The sequence below is a fragment of the Enoplosus armatus genome, chromosome 16 (genome assembly GCF_043641665.1).
Source record: "Enoplosus armatus isolate fEnoArm2 chromosome 16, fEnoArm2.hap1, whole genome shotgun sequence".
In the NCBI taxonomy this organism is placed as follows: Eukaryota; Metazoa; Chordata; class Actinopteri; order Centrarchiformes; family Enoplosidae; genus Enoplosus; species Enoplosus armatus.
The window spans coordinates 3,802,626-3,820,407 of record NC_092195.1 but is presented as its reverse complement, the minus strand read 5'-3'; the positions used below and the strand labels follow the sequence as shown (position 1 = coordinate 3,820,407).

Here is a 17,782-nt window from a genome sequence, read left to right as displayed (position 1 = left end):
GGCCCGATATTAGTCCAAAGCTTTCTCATTTTTAATCAGACATTTCAGACCAACTTTAAGTTCATCTAGACCTCCTTTCATTATATACACAACCACGTGTTTTTTAAAGAAAATTCAAGCAATGTGGCCCATTACAACTCGGATTTGTATTTTCCCACTGTTAAAATCCTGTTTTGTTTCCACTTACACCATTAACACGTGTGTCATTTAGACTCAGTTTAGACTTTTTGCTCTTTTTTTAGGGACATAGGGTTCAAATACAAACTATTTTGTATATTTTGTTGGCAGCTAAACTTACAGATACAAGCTAGTAGAAAACAATTCAACAAAGAAAATGAAGCAATCTAGACGATTTCTGCCCACTTCTGGTTTAAATCCAAGTATATTTTTGTGACATAAGCAGTAGTTTTATACTACACCTCCACAGTGCAGCAGAATCTTTGGGTTAGTATAAAGGATAGTCATGTCTTTGTGTGCTAATATCTGGCAGTGGAAAATCTGTGCTCTTGGTGTTTGGTTCGTCCATGCCTATTCAACCCAGTCACTTTTGATGCACATGGTTGACCACAGTCCGTATAACCAATGTGGGTTGGTAACACAATTCTGTGGAACACGATGTCATTATTTCTCCATGTTATGATTAGTCCGACACATTTATGCTCTTTCTGAAAAGCCGTTTTACGTCAAAAGTTGTCACCGACTAACCCTTCTGTGATCATGAACAAGAGACATTCTCCTGTATTTTCTCTACCATTAGTCATCGTCCTGTCAAACTTCTCCGAAGAAAGTGACAAAAGTTTACTTTGTTTGGCAGCACAGCTGAACATTAGACATCAATGTGGTTTTCTCTCCCGATGATTCACAGAGGAGAGCGAGGGGTTCTTCTAGTTTTTAAAGGTGAGACAACACAGCCACCACACTTGCAGGTGGCTGTTGTGCTGCAGATGACCCTCAGCAGGTAGACTCTTGTCGGTCCGCCCATGTCTACCCCTTGAACATCCACAAGTCCTCGACAAAACCTTCTCCCCTGCTGATCACCTCAATCTAGTGCATTCTCATTCCGCCTATCTCCTTCTTGCCTCTTTTCCTTCCCTGTCACACTTTCTATTCTTCCCCTTTGTACTCTTTGCAGTTTCACACCAACAGTTTCCTCTCAGTTCGATGCCTACGGTGAAGCTCTGAGTCCTGATTCAAAGAGCAGAGTGCATCCTCAGCCAAGATGAGACACCAGCCAAATAAACTCAGTGTTCTTTCTATAGGCACATACCAAAAGCTGTAGTTGGTAGTAAATAATGCGATAGTTTCACTTCATCTTTTGCAAAGACTGTACACACTGCGCTTGGTATGAAGAGAGAGAGAGAGAGAGAGCAGGTCAAATATTCCAACCTGAGATATTCATTATCTGCAGAAAAGGTGCAGTGAGACTGCACCAGGGTGAAAATGTGTTTTTCCTAAACTATGCTACAAGCCAGGAGACACAAACGAAAGAAAACAACTGCTTGCATCTCAATCCAGGACTGGGGAAAAACAGTAGAGCTGGTTGTAATGCACTTTACACAGACTAGTGTTTATTCACCTTAATGTGGCTGTACTCTGCCTTGCCGGACTCACTGCCGACAGGCTTGGTCTCGGACCTGGGCTTGAGGACTTGGCGCAGCGGACTGGAGATTGGCAGGCCTGTCACACTGATCCCATCTGAAAAGACACCATGGCATCACACAGTCAGCAAAAAAAACAAAGTATAGAGACATGGCTATCATTAAACAGTGGCTAGCAGAGCATCAGAGCAAACAGTCTCACATTGGTAGATATCAACAGTCTGTGATGCATTACAATGCTTTACAGGAGCTATGTTGTGATGAATTGTTTTAAATGACTTTCTTTTAATGTATTCACTTTCCCTCATCTATCTCTTGTTTAGTTAGTGATTTCCAACATTTCCCAGAAGGGCCATGTTCTAAAGGCAGGAATATATATGGATTTTTTTTTTTCTAATGTGTGATCGCACCCCTTACCTCAAAACACCACATGTTAGCAATTCTGGCTTACTGGGATACTACCTACAGTAGTAACCTAGAGTAATTTCCAAAGGCCAGGGCCATTGGTTTATTATGTTATTATGTGGTGTTAGAAGGTTATGTTAGAAAAATACCTGTTCAGGACTGGAACACCCACAGTATATGAGCCTAGGAGCTAGTATATCAGAGTTTAGGATAATGTTAGCAGCTCTGTCCCGCTTTTTATTTGGCTTGGGGAAGTTTACAATCCAGCCAGCGTTAAGTTTGCCAAAATCATCATTCTTCATCCTCAAATCCTTTCCTCTTGTAAAAGTGGAGCATACCATTTGAAAATATGAGCCTGAAATGATTAAACTCCTTTGTTTCCATGTCTTGATGCTGACTTTGTTTTCCTGTTTCCAGTTTTTTTATATACTGTATTGTGTATGTAGCCATCAGGTGCACATTTAAGTCCTTTTAGACAGTTTTCACCTCATGAAGTTTTAGTTTTAGCTATAGCTGATGCTAGCTTGCCAAATCTGTCCGTGAGCATCGTCGCTAGAAGAAGCCTGCTTTTGTTTACTTCTGTGAAGTTGTTTCAAAAATTATGCACAATTTGCAGGATAAATCTGCCACCAGTATCATTGTATTATCATTGTGCCGTGTGAGGATGGAATGCTTGACTGGCATAGCAACAGTAACTAAAGGGGGAAGGGCTTAGCAAATGGTCAAGTTTATTAGATAAACTAAGCGAGAGAGGTGTTGATTCATCCTTTTAGTCATTTTGGAAGCTGTCGTTTGTTGAATTGTATTTCATTATACTGACAGGTGTTTCTAATATTTTCTCTACTCTCATTGATATAACTACACATATATACAGACCATATATGGGTATTTATGGCAGTGTAGGCCTACTTGATAATTAATACAATGTACTAATTATACAAATGTACTTTATCTCAATATACTGTGGTCATTAGGTCTTGTTAGAAAGCAAATGTCATACTTTTGGTACAGTAGTTGCCCAATATTTTGATAAATTAGATCATAGGTTTCATGGTGCTACAATAAGCATGTGAGGAATAAATGAATGATTTTATATCCGTGACCTTGAGAGAAGCAGTGTGGACACAGGAGCAGCTGCACTATCAGCAGCTGCGTTAGGCACCACCACAGGGGCTGCTGCTTTCATCCCACTCAGACAATACTCAAAAAGTGACGCCCAGAGCCCACGCTCTGACGTCAAAGGAATCATATCGCTCTCTGACGTCAGTGGAATGCAAAGCCCTGCAATTTCCCCTAAGAGAGGGGAAATAACTGGCCTTTGCGGCTGCTCCGGCTATCGGGTTCACGAGAGACAGATAGAAATGTTCACAGGCTATCAAACTCTATAACAACTGCATGCAAGATTGGTAAAATAGAACCGGAGTGTTTGTGTTAATAATAAAAAGTCTGAGCGACAGACTGGTGTGTATGGAATGAATATGTTGTTGTACTGATGGAATTAATGCTGTGAAATAGCATGACAACAGGTAAACACAGAAGAAGTGTTGAGTTTGTATTAACAGCAAACAGCAGGAACAGCAACAGGGAGACTCCTTAGTAAAAAAATAAATCATAAAGAAAGAAGAAATAAGGGTGTGTCTCCTGTAACAGGCAAATTAAAGATAAGCATAGGCTCTACTCAAACACCCACAGATTTTCTTCTTGCATTTTTCTTTTATCAAATAAGTCTGTTTGAATACACGGATGCTTCAGGCTCTGCCTACCCCTGCATGTGTCTGGTTCTCCTTTCAGTGGAGGGGTTGGGATTCAGAGTTTTGATCAATGACACGTTGGCATGTGGACAGGTGCAGGAATTTATGATTATTGGCCGAACAGGTCTACCACTACAGTGGCCCCGATGCAACTTAAATCTGCCTGAGCAAAAACAAAAGCAATAACTTATACTTTCGATTGTAATGGCAACATAAACTTTTCACAGAGCTCTGATGATGAAGCTTAGCCTGGCATCGCCGGACTAGTTCACAACTGCAAATTAGTCTGGAACCTCTGTTCATTTTTGATTTCCAAGAGGCATTTTCAACAGGCACAGACCAAAATGCCTTTGGGCGCAACTGAATAGACCTACAACCAATCAGAGCAACAAAACGTGCAATGTAGCACTTAGCGACAGAAAAATGGAAACAGATTACGGTGTGCAGAGATGAGCTGTGATGGTGTAGAGAAAACATGTCGTCCAGTTTGTTCCACAGAACGTTCCACATCAGCGGCAGCCATCTCAGAATCAGAATCAGAATCATCTTGGTTGAAAATGCCTCATTTCATAAATGCCTCAACGGCGCTCCTCTGTCAGTAATCAGATCAAACCTGCCCTATATTAGATAAACGGTTGCGATTGGCCCAACCTGGGCCAGGTTGGCTGGAAATCTGTCTGAACGTGGGTAGTCACAAAAGTCATCCTGTGAGACTTTTAATAATAATAATAATAATAATTGAGCAGGCCGTCTTTCGTCAGCACAGCTCTGTGATCTAAATCCACCGTTTTTGATAAACAACCAAACATTTCACCCTATATATTCCCTCATGATCGTCAACTTTTGTGAGAACTATCTCTTGTTATTGCCTCATTCTCTATATCCTGCTGTTAAACAGATTATATATGCATCTGGACATGGCCTCGGAGTGGCAAAAAAAAAAGAAAAAGAGGAAAGAACCAAAAATAGAGAGGACGCTTTTAGACTTTATGAACCGCATCCTTCATTACGGGACGCAGACCGTTTCAGGAGGCACACTCGTCACTCGTCGTGTCCTGTGGCACAGAGACCGTGTGAGTAATGGGCGGCGTGATTGACGATGGCATTGCTCACAATCATCCCCTCCTTTACACCCTCCTTCCAATCAGTATCTGTCTAGTTCTCCGTCTAACGGCCTCGGGGAGAATCGGGTGAATTCAGCATTTCTATCAGCGGCCACCTCGCTGCCTTAAGTTTAGGTAGAACAGCAAAGATTGAGAGTATCACTTCTGGAATAATTGTAACATTGTTACCACAGATCTGAAGGCTCGTAAGATACTGTGGATCTCTGCAGTGTCATTTAGCACCCTTTTTCCTGGAAGATAGATATATCTAATAGGTATGGAAAATAGGACTTGTTACAGTGTAAACATTAAAAACACAATATCCTGTTCAAAGCAGAGGTTCATGAGAATGGAAAATACAAATCAAACACTAAACACAGCTTGACCTGAGCCTCATTTAACATTTTTTTTACTGCGAGTAAAACCACTTTGACAGATGCTGTAGCTTTGTGTTCTTTCTGGACATCACATGCGCCATACATCCATTTCAATCTATGACAAAAAGAAGGATACAAACTTAAGAGTGCCTCATTCAAAAACCACACTGTTATTTCTGAGCTGACACGCAACACTGAGACTGTAAGAGCATCATTACGCTTCTATCAGCCTTACAGAGAGAGGGAGAGGAATGGGGCTACATGAGCAGGGCTACAATCTGTTAGGTAATATACAAAGATCTGAACAAATGATTACCGTCATTACAGAAAGCCATTCTAGTCGGTCTCGACGTTCCATCAAAGTCGGAGGGAAATCATCTATAAACAACTGCTTTGTTTTAACAGCAGTAACAAATGTCTGGCGTGCAGAGATTCACATGGCATTTAACTCGAGTCAACTGTCAGCTATTCATTTTATACTACAGGCTTTTTCATTTTACGGCTACCAATGTATTGTATTGTTCAATAACACACAGGTCTCAGTGCTTCCACACATTGTCTGACAAATTGTTTAAATATGGATGTCTCTCTTGGAAGATTATCATAGCGTTGCACTCAGTTGTTCAGATGAAAAGTGACAGGAATAGTAGAGTAAAGAATGCTTGAGAAAGAGGTTCAAACCCCGGGCTTTGGATTGTCTGTTTGGGACCGTTACAGAAATTGTATAAAATGGCCTTGAAGCTTACGCCACATTCACGTCCTATGGGATTGACGGTAGAGATGGGAAAGATTCCCATGTTAGCCACTTGCAAGTGTTCACGTCATCAAGACAGATGAATGACTACAGTTTGTTGTGTGAGTATTAAAATACTGTGCATCGACAATACAACACCACCATTAAATTTGGGTTTAATGACATTGATTTGGATGATGTAAGGCATCTATATTTGTTTAGTTTTCAGGCTTTTCCGTATTTGTGAGCGCCAAGTCGGGTATATTGGAGCTATTAGAAACATCTGAGTTTCCCAGTCATAATTACTACCTGGAGGCTGACCACCTTGCGAAGTGGTTCTGTATCTGTATCGAATGCTCCTGGGACTTTAAACTTTGCTTTTTTTGATCCTTCCGAGTGCAAATGAGGTCTTTTTTTCTTTTCTGCACAAGATTATAAATGGCCAGACAATCAATGCCAGCTTTCAATACTTGACTGCTTTTAACACTCAGTTAAGGACTCATCTTGGTCGATACCAAAAAAGTTTGATACCCAGCCGTAACTGCTAGGAGGATTTTTTTTCCCTCGAGAATACCTACAAGACTCCACATATTTGGAACAGCAAATATAAAACCTTTCATGAAATGGGTATAGGTTGAATAACAGCCGTGTTGTATCACTTGACAACAGAGAGAAGTGAAAGAGAAATCTAACATGAACATGTCACAGGTTATTACTTTAAAACGCGTTCTTGGGGGCTAAGCCTGCTGGTGTGAGTTGAAAGTTAAGTAATTTAAAACTAACTACACAAGTAGGACAGCAGTGAATTCTCACTGAGGACAAACAATGAGAACGCACTGAGACAGCATCTCCCTGTCCCTTACAACATCGCTGTCAGCTGGTATAATGTGTTTCTTGTGTCGTCTTACTTGGTTGTTGATTCCGACATTTACTTTGGTACAAGGTGCAGTCTTCAAAGACAAATACAACATTAATGTAGGCGGTAGCACTGTCATTAGGTACAACACTCAGACCATTTAACACAATAAAGCTTTCTGTAAGTCGAGGCACATTAGTCCTGAGCGATGACATCACTCCCATCTGATCCTAAATTATGGCGTCGTGGTCTCGGGCCGGACTCAAAGTGAGGGATAAACCCATCTGAGGATAAATCAATGTGCCTCGGCTTGTTTTGAATGTTCCCTCTGCACTGTTTTCAATGGCCTTGTCTGACTTGCCCCTTCTGCCTCAGCTGAAACACAAAGGACATCGAGTGCAGCACTGCCAGGCAACATCACAGTCAAGGCTGATGGATTGACTCCCTCCGCAATGTGCATATGCAAATACAGGCTGATCAATAAATAGCGCATAATTAGCGAAAACATTTGACTGATGATACGTAATGTCACTCTCAACATTCTGATTGTTCGTCAGGTACAAACTAATTCCCACTTTCAGTACAGCATAACAGACGGTAAAAGCTAAACGCTGGTCTTATGAGGGCTGCCACACATCTGATCTGACAGTTATATCTCATATAGAGTGCTGATGTTAACACAAAATATCAGCAGCGTACACATCAGACACACTCCGACACACACTACCCAAGCTGTGACTTATCCTCAAGCTGTGGAGCTGGAAAAAGAGAAGGTGTGAAAGAGAAAAAGAGTGCAGATCTTTTCACCTGGGCAAAGCAGAGAAATTCATTCATATTCCTCCACATATTCACAATCATATTCAGACTTTCCATGTTGGATTGGGAGCAGCTGATGTTATGTTATCACGGTTTATATTAAGACTATTTTCATTCAGTACTGATTGTGTTGACCTACCCGGTGCTACCAAGGACAATGAATATTTGTAATTTATAACCGATTTCAATTAAACTGGCCTGAAACAATGGGCCAAGACCATAAAGGTTAATTTCCAAATTTCAATATCCTATTAAAATTGATTTGTTGTTATAATTGCTGTAAATAAAAGGAGGATGCAGCAACAGGTGGTCGTTTGACATCAGTATTTAGTGCTCTTGTCTTGTCTAGCTTTGTTTATCTTACTTTATCTTAGCTTAACTTAGCATAAAGACTGGAAGTAGGGAATACAAATCCACCTACAAAGACCTCTAAATTTAGCCATTTAACCGGTTATATCTTGTTTGTTTAATTCGTACACAAACAGAAAAGTAAAAATTACGATTTGCAGTTTTAGAGAGCTAGAGTTATGTGCTAAGCTAATCCCCTGCTGGTTCTAGCTTCATATTCAGCATATGCACATGAGAGACATCCTGTCATCTTTTAAGAACATACTTTCGTGATTCCGGTTTTAAAAAATGACTTTCTATTTGTCCTTTTCCCTGACAACTCTTCCCTGAAGATAAAGTTGTTATTTTTCACCTTTCACTGATAGAATTTGTGAGAATTAAATGTTTTATTGCTGTTTACAGCGCTCTCTTTTTGTTGTATACTCTAAGCAAACTTCCTCCGGGCAGCTGTGGCTCAGAGATTGAGCGAGTCGTCCACTAATCGCAGGGTTGGCGGCTTCTCCCATCCATGTGTGAAGGTGACCTTGAGCAAGACACCAAAGCCAAAAATGGCTCCCTATGGTCAGACCAAGAACATTCTACCCTTGCCATTGGTCCATGAGTGTGTGTGTGTGTGTGTGTGTGTGTGTGTGTGTGTGTGTGTGTGTGAATGGTTGAACGAGAGACAGATTGTAAAGCACTTTAGATAAAAGTCTTATATAAATGCAGTCCATTTACCATCCATTTAAAGAAGTGAATGGTAAAGAAATCAACCACATGGAACCCAGTGGCACGAAATGTAAAATTTAGTCGAGACTACCAATTGTTTGGCAAGGGTTTAGTTCATTGACTGTATCCAGTATTCAAGAAGAAAAGTAGAAAATGGCAACATTGAACAATGATATGCATTCATCTTCTGTGTTTGTGCATTTAAGATTAGTGCATTATGCTTTGCCTTGTATGAAAACAACTTATTAGTGTCATTTAAAATACCACAACAGAGCAGCAAGGCCATTCCATTACGCTCCATGAAATATTAAAATATTAAATTGCATTTAAAACATTGTTTGTGGACAGAACAACAAAACCTCAGACAATAACACTGATTTCACTGCATTGGTCAGTCCAAAAATAGTCAGTACTCAGACTTTATATACAGTAATTTACCACGAAATGGAGCAATGTTTATAATGATTAATTCAATTTCAGTATAACATGGCCTGTTTTGAATTAATTCCTTGTTCGTACCTGATAAAAGAGTGTGTCCGCTGAAACATGACTGCATATGTCAAAATCCCAATGTCAATTTTCTGAGTGACTGTAGAGGTCTCAAAATGTTTCATAATACAAAAAGCTTAATTTATCTACACAGAAGACACTAAAACCATGTTTAGCGACAAAAGGAAAAAAAGTATTAAAAACTTTGGGAAATACGCTTGTTCGTTTTTTTGCTGAGTGGTTTCCCCCCAGCTTTTATGCTAAGCTACGTTAATCACCTCCTGGCTCAACTCCACACACGAGAGTGTGTATCTATCTTCTAATCCAACTCTCTGCAAAATGGGAAATAAACAGGTAATATCACCAGCTCATAGTCAACTGGCCCATGCATCACTAAATGGCAGCTGCACAGTTAAAACTGCAAATATTATTATACTGTTGCCTCTAAAAAGGCCCTTTTTCACCAATGGTACAATGTGGCAGTATTAAAATGTACATGCGACCATATGTGGCGGCTAAGCAACATAATTGAACAGTTGTTGGAAGCATCAGCTGTGCCCAAAATAATCCAGATTTCACAGTTTAATTAACAAAGATGGCAGAGCTGTGTAATCTTCCAGCACACAGGAGCATTGACTGAAAACAAAGCCAAACAACTGGCTTCATGCAAATAAGTTCATCAGTATATTAACACGACATTATTAAAGTGATTTCATTAATGTATTAGAGTGGTAGATAGCATCAAATGTGTTTGGCAAAAACTGCCTCCCATAATGTCACCATAATAACTGAAGTCAGAGCTGCTGTTTAGACGGAGCCATGTCTTATCTCTTTAATTCAGGGCCCCAATTATTGCTCAGCTAATTAAAACATTGAAACAGTATCGCTTAAATGACCTCATGAGGAGAGTGGCAGCGGGGCTGAGATAAACATGCAGCGTCGTATGTGTTTACTTTCTCAGTCATCTGCATCCACATGCGTGCACACACAAAGTGAAGTCTCTGCGCTGCAGGAGCAGGTCCATATTGATCGCTCATTAATATTTATCAGCCCATGGGGTCTGTGGTGAAGAGGTTCAGCAGACTGAAGCAGGAGGTAGAGAGGTCGGGAGCAAGACAGGAAAGAAAGGAGGCTGAGCGTGAACCACAAGAAAGACTGGAGAAGGAACACAATGAATGAGCTTCGAGGTAGGGGAGAAGGTCAGACTTTCTTTCTTTTTTCTTTTTTTTTTATCTTACCAGGAATAAGAATTAGAAGAGAGGAAATCCGACAGTTGAAGTGAGGAAGCCAGAAGCTAGGAGGGAAACGGAGGTGGAGAGACCTTGAGACCTCTATCCTATTACTGGTGAATCTTAAATAAGGCAGCCAGAATCCCTGTCACAAAGAGCGCTCCGTGTACAGCACATTAACACTCTGCATCCAACATGTGCATAGCTTCAGCTGGACCGTCAAATGCCGGTTTAACAGACACACCTAGTGAAGTCATTACATGCAACAGCCCTGCAAAAAAAAGCCTCCCTTCATGAAGGTTAGTGTTCAGCTTTTGTTTTAGAGTGTTGGTTCAACTTTATGGTCATTTTAAGACTCTAGTTTGTTGTGCTGTTGAATTCTATTGCATTACACAAGAGGTGTTTCTAATATTTTGTCCACATGTGTATCTATGAGGGTATATTTATGTGTCAGCCAAGTAATCTGTGAATTTATGACCCACATCAATGAATATACAGACAAATAAACATTTACAATCAAGCCACTATCTCTAGCCACGTTAGAAGCTCTGTGAGGTTGTCCTTTGGTACAGCAACGCTCCTGCTAATTTCCTAATCAGCACTAAACATAAAGTACAGTAAAGTACAACTGAGGCTGGTGAGAACCATTAGTTATGCAGATATTGGGTCATAACTGGACAAATTTTGACCTGATGATGGAGCATCACCAAAGTCAACAGGGTTTGTCTTTGCTAACCAAATATGTCCAAAATGGCGGACCAACTGACCAACCAAGGGACACTGCCATCCCCAGGGCCACACCGCTAGTGTAGCTAAAAATGTGTTACACCCTTAAAGTAAACTGTGAGCTTTTCACAATTGTGCTGTACTTTGGACCTATTTAGAATTTTTTTTTATATTTAATAAGCTCTTGTATTACTCAGCAGGTTTCTGTGTCCACTCACCATCATTGAGGTCCTGCAGCAGGTTCTCCTGACCAGAGAAGTCCAGCTTGACTTTGATGCTGACAGTCAATGTCACAGTGTGGCCAGGCTTCAGAGGCAGGTGAGACAAAGCCTCCTCTAGCTCCCAGCTCAGAAACTCCCCAAACACTTTCTCTGCACACACACAAAGGGGAGAGAGAGAGAGAGAGAGAGCGAGAGAGACAAATTAAAAACAAACAAATGAAATGAAAAAGAATTAGATGATAAATGACAAGGCATTTCTGAGCATGATGACACCTGCAAGGATAAAATATGGCAAGACTTGCCAAGTTTTGCTTTCACACTTTTGGATGAAAATATTTCCAGAGAAAGAAAACAAAATTGACTTTGAGCTGCTGGTTACTGTCTGTGCAGTTTGTGCAAATTGAGATTGGAAGAAAAAGAGACGGGCATCTGATTGTACCTGCTGCAGGTTGCTCAGCACTAAAGAAACCAGTGCCGCTATGACAGTTCTTTTGCAATAAGCTTTCCAGAGCAACAAAGCCACTGATTGGCCTCATACCCACGAGTCCTTTGGCTGCTCGTCACTAGACCTGACTCCCTAATTTATGCCTCCAACCCCTTCTACCTGAGCCGAATGACTCAGCTGCATCCACTTCAGCCGGGAGCATCAAATGAATGATAGATCACCTGAATAAAGCATGTGTTCTGTCTATGCAGGTGAGCCATTCCTGCTCTTAGGGATTGCAGCAACAGCAAGCAGGCTGATTTGAACAAAAGCGCAGCAGAAAGGGAGACGCAAGCTCACTGTAAGAACAACAGTTTACACGTCCCTGCTTGATTCATAACCAAAGCCTTTAAAATCCTCCGAGAGGATGTGAATGTAGGCAGCATTAAATAAAGATTTTGTGAATAACGCTCCACTTTAAATATTCATAAAGTCAGAGCTCCTTGCAGTGAATTAAAGGAGAGGAAAAAAAGAGAAGGGGGACAGAGAGGGAGGCAATGGGGAAATGATTTAAAAGAAATGGGACCGGGAAGAAAAAACAAGTCGTTCACTTGAATATGCAACGCCGGGCCTTGTAATTCAACAGGTTGACAGCCAGGGTTGTGGATGACGTTATTATCATCACACTACTAAACTATGAGTCACAAGAAATGGCAGCCCCAATGACTGTTGAGAAATCTTCCATGCCTTATTTAAAGTATTAACCAGAGAAATTCCTAATCTTAAAAATACAATGTGGAGTCAGTGCTACTTCAGAGCAGATATGAAACAACCTCTATTTCAAACACTGCTCCAGACACTTAGGCTAGGTTTTCATAATCTCACTCTCTCTGGCTGATACTCCCCTGCTTTTTTTTTTTCTTCCCCAATAATCCACCTGTTAGAAACGTGTAGAGGCATTGCTGTAGAGCTGGAAGGTATGTATAACAGGCACCAGTCTGGACACATCAGGACTCATCTGAGAACTGCATGAGGTATTGTGTCACTGTTAATCACCAAACTTCTACGACTAAGTACTCATTAAAAATTGCCAAACTGAATTGTAATTTAATTGAATTGAAAATTAAAAATTTAGGAGACACCGCACATCTAATTTCTCATCAAGCCAAAAAGTAATTGGGGAACAAAGGGCTCTGGGTCCAGGATCCAATTGAATCAATGCAGTGTCAACAGTAGGCATGGATTAGCATAAAGGAAGACTCAACACCAAAGAGAAACATCTGACCTCTACACTGTCATGTGCTCAGGTGCACGATCACAATCCTATTAACTGAAGTGTTAATTGTCAAGACTTGACAAAGATATATGACAAAACACTATGACTGAAAGGTTCCTTCTTTTTTTCGTAGCAAAAGCCAATGATGGTAGAGGCGCATCACAGATGTTTAACATTAAAGTCCCATATTGTAGACAGTGAGATCTCCATGTCTTGTTTGATTATAAAGCAGGTCTAGGTGCTCTATAAATACTGTGAAAGGATCAAAACGCTCAGTCCAGAAACGCGCACCGCCCATATTCAGAAACTCATTTAAAAACGAGCCGTCAGGACTTCTGTAAGGTTGTGATGTCACAACTATACAGTCACCGCACTCAGCCACACCCCCCAGCAAGTCATCTGCTCCAGACACAGCACCACCCATCAAGTGCAGGGACGCTCATCCACCCACTCAGTCTGTGTGAGTTATTGGAGCGCTCTGCTCAGGAACAACTCTTCCAAGTGTTTGCAGGTTGTTCAGTTTGTGTAAAACGGCTTGTTTCAGACAGACGGTGCAGAAAGGGCCAGGAGAAGATAAATAAGGACTTTGTGGATCATGCAAAGCTGCTCTGGTGGAGTCCCAGAATAAAAATATATAAATATAAAGTATAAAAAAGAGCCACCATATCACACAACAAAGGCGGTACATTTAATGGGAGATGGCAATTGTTAAAGTAGTGGTGATTGATTTTGAATGTTGTGGGGAAAAAACACAAAAAACAGTTGTGAAAAGTAAAAGGCAAATGCCAATGTTTCCAAAATGTGTGTCCTGTATCTGCAGCCAGTTGGGAGAAGAATGAAAAATGGGTTGAGAGGGTGTCCAGGGTCATGTGCTGTGGTGAGTGCCATGCGAGTGACAGCCCCGTTATTGAGGTTTGAAAGGTTGGGGGTTGGGAGACCAATAATTTACTTTGGTCTCCTGCATGAAAATCAGACGTTGGCATCAGGGGGTGGAATCATCTAATAAGGACATAAATCAGAGGGATATAAGACTGAAGAGGCTCCATCAATGATTTCTGATTCTGTATTTGGTTTAAAGTTTTAAAGTTTCATTGCTGGTGGTAGGATTTGCCTTTACCTCACAAAGTTAAAATAAGAATAGAAAAGCACGGCAGTATTAAAAGAGTACTTCAATGATTTAGCATTGCACTCCTATAACATTGCCAAAAAAAAAGGATCAAAATCGATGCAGCAGAACCAGATCTTTTTTTATTCCACGCATTCTTCTTCCTTGTCAATACCTGGCACCTACAAGGCAACTCAGCAGCCTAAATTTCGTTCAGAGATTTGTGTGTGTGTGTTATGCTAGTAGCTACTAGCCGCTAGCCTCAAGCAGAGATGAGGAGCGGGCTACAGAGGTCAGGTCATTTCTTTCCAACTCCAAACCATCAGATTTTTGTCATTTTTGCCAACGATGCTGACTCAAGTGACATCACTTGAGGACATTCATCAGCTTTCACGCAGCTCCCTCTGGACATACAATGCAACGTTTTTCACAAATGCACTCCCCAACACCTATGAACACACTTTGACGTGTTAAATCGGTGACGCTCCCATTTAAGGAGACGGTGCATCAATGCATGCCAATACATACGTAATAGAGGTTCAGAATCTCGTGAGACTTGCAAGAGTGCGTGTGTTGCCCTCCATATGCAACAAACAGCAACATGTCAGGAAGAGGCCAGCACTAACAAGCGGAATCGTTAACAAACATTTTTTGGGACACAAACAAAGACTGAAACAAGACTGGAGTGTGAACTGTTGTGTCCAAGCTTTACTTGTTACTTGTGAAAATGATATCCATATAGATAGAAAAAGAGAAGGAGAGTTTTCTGGCTCAAAGGCACAGATGCCATTCCCCATGTCAAGCAGAACTGGAACCACAAATAAACAGCCATCACAAGGAAACTGATGCAGTCACATGAGAAAGAGGGACTGCACCGGCAGCCGACAGCCAGCTCTGCTCATGGTAACAAAATCACTGAAGCAATATTAATCCCCTCTTTCCCTTTTTTTATGTGCTGCACAGTGGAAAGTGTTTTGTCCTTATGAGACATTTGATATGAATGCGCAGAAGGACAATTGAGCGGAGTTGATGTTAATATCCACAGAAGAGCAATACTGTAGCAGTGATGAACAAAAGGTCTGACGGCGGCTTATTGTCTGCTATTGGGAGACAACTCAGTTTGCGGTTACTCTTACTTAAACACAATACAATACATTATAGAATTAAGGGTTTGTTTTTGTTTTCTAGAAAGTTTTTTATGAATAAATATTTATTTTTGACAAGCTGAGCTCCTATCTCATATGTCAAGATGGCTGCGGCTGTGCTGTGGCAGAAAGAGTAATGTTTTGTTTGCTTTGCCACAGATGTCTTCCTATTGTGACTCTTTATCTTTTATTCATTCAGCCCCCACAGAAAATGCAGAGGGCTTCAGAGAGGCCCTCTCAACTGTGGCCTGTCCAAAGCCACTGCCGGGTTATAACTAAGGAGGCACGGGCAGGTGGGGGACAAGCTAATATGATGACCAGGGATGGTAAGTCCTGTTGCCATGGTGCTGCAGTGCGACACTAAAGCCTCCATCACTACCGCATCAATGATCTCCTGCTTAGAGATCAGGCAACTTACACTGCGTACATGACTGAGGGACCCAGAGGGTGAATTATCACGTGGAAACAATATCTGGAATGAACAAAAAAAAAAAAAAAAAATGCATAATGTACAAAGGTTGAAAGAAAGAGTAATTTCATTGATGGTAATATAGGTATTAATTGTGTTGGTTTTGTCACCTGGAATCCTGCTTCTTTGGTGTCTTGGACTTGTGTTGTCCTTGACATTTTAGTTGTGTGTGTGGTTCAATGTCCTCCCCCTAATTTCAACTGAACTTAACTAAATTAAAAATACTTCAGACCAGGCATACACGTGGTTCTGTAGAGCGATCTGAGGGGGATGTGCTGGAGATGGAAAGACAAGTTGAGAGAAAGAATCTAATAATATAATATTGTTTGTTTTGTAGGTTGTTGGCCAAACTTCACTGATTGTGGGGGTTTCTTTGCAGACTACACGGCTATCCATAAAATGCCCACCAAATTAACCACTTTGGGGTGGTCACTTTTCTTGTGATTGAGATTGGAGGCAACATTTTATTTCCCCGTGTTTATAACCTTTCTTTTTATCCTGTCTGATCGATCGCATCAATTGCGAGGCACTTAGTAAAGTCTGCTTTGATACGAGCGCTGTAAATCATTGAGAATCTTTCTGAGGTTTATAACGATGATAAGTGAGAAACCACCGACGATGATGATGATGATGATGATGGTGATGGTTTACTGGTACATGTGATGAATTAATGATGTGGGCACTAAAAATAGCCACAGTAATGTTTGTGCGTAATGACAGCTGCTCAGGCACTGTGGTAGGAATTGAAAGAAATTGGTGAAATTGAGGTTCTTCTTTGCCGTTCTTTTTCGCTGACAGGTGTAGAGCAGACACAAGTATGCCAACGGGTGATGAAGGGGATGTCTATTTATGGCTATATGTGGGCGTGTGCGCCCAGTTTCACAATGATTGAGATTCATACAATAGAACCATGAGTGGGCACAGCTTTATTAAATCTGATACAAAGAATGAGAGTTTTATGCATCTAAAGGGTTAAGGCTGCTGTGGAACTCTTGATAACTCGTAATATCTCAAGAATGCCATGCACATAAAAGTAGAAGGGATAGTTAACTCAGTTCTAGCGGCCCACATTCAGAGAACTCTATCCGTCTAGAGAGCACCTTTAAATAATACCATTTTAAGTAGATGATTGCTCATCATTAATAGAATGAGGTGGTAAAACACCAGTAAAAATTAGACTGACCAGATTAAAAATACATTTTCATTAAAATGTGGTAATTTCTTCGAGGACTGGGCTTATTCAAAGCACTTTACTTGAAACTGCAGTGGCTTCAGAAGTTATGGCAACAAAAAGAAGATGAAGTTGCATAGAGAAAAGAGCTGGATGATCAATTGCACTGCAATGCAATTAGCAGGTTGGATTGTATCATGCAGTCCACCAGGCTTTTCTTCCTCTGAGGCAATTTGTGAGCTTTGGCTGAACTGTCAGTTTCTGACACATTTACAAAAGACTCCATCAAGTAACAGGGGGGGGGGACACTCTGTTATTCAATGTGATGAAAACCTAGAACACTTTCGTACTGTCTAACAGAGACAAGAAACACACAGACTGCAGTTTGGCCGCAGTGCAGAAAGGCATTGCACTCCAGTTTGTGCTAATTTTCAGCCTCTAGGACAAACTGGGAACAATACACTGCAAATACGGCTTATTTCAAATATGCAAATATGCTCATCTACGAGCAGCTTCCAAGGGGTCACTGTGGTTAGCATAAAGCGGAAAAAAACTAACTCTTTCTAAACTCTTTCTAAACATAAAAAAAGTCTTGACAGAAAAGCTCTGTATCCTACCTGACTCCCAAAACAAGACTAGATGAAATGGCTCCGACAGACAGACTCGATGCACCAAGATGACAATTGCATAAATACTTAAATACAACTTTAGACGGGACAATGAGAACCCTTGCAAGATAACAAGAGCTTTTCCTTCTCTTCCTCCTCCCCAATGCACAATCTTTCCAAACAAACACACCACTGTTGTCTTGCCCTTGAGGTGGTACGAAGTG

At 40.9% G+C, this 17,782-nt stretch overlaps 1 protein-coding gene across 1 annotated transcript in view; it reads right to left on the bottom strand.

The window, feature by feature from the left end:
• The window catches only part of trappc9 (trafficking protein particle complex subunit 9), a 175,352-nt gene that overhangs the window by 109,572 nt on the left and 47,998 nt on the right, over nucleotides 1-17,782 (bottom strand). The window contains exons 17-18 of the mRNA XM_070921413.1: nucleotides 11,358-11,510; nucleotides 1,577-1,695 (exon numbers count right to left, since the gene is read on the bottom strand). Of these exons, the coding sequence (XP_070777514.1) occupies nucleotides 1,577-1,695; nucleotides 11,358-11,510 (272 nt within the window). The remainder of the gene's footprint in view (nucleotides 1-1,576; nucleotides 1,696-11,357; nucleotides 11,511-17,782) is intronic.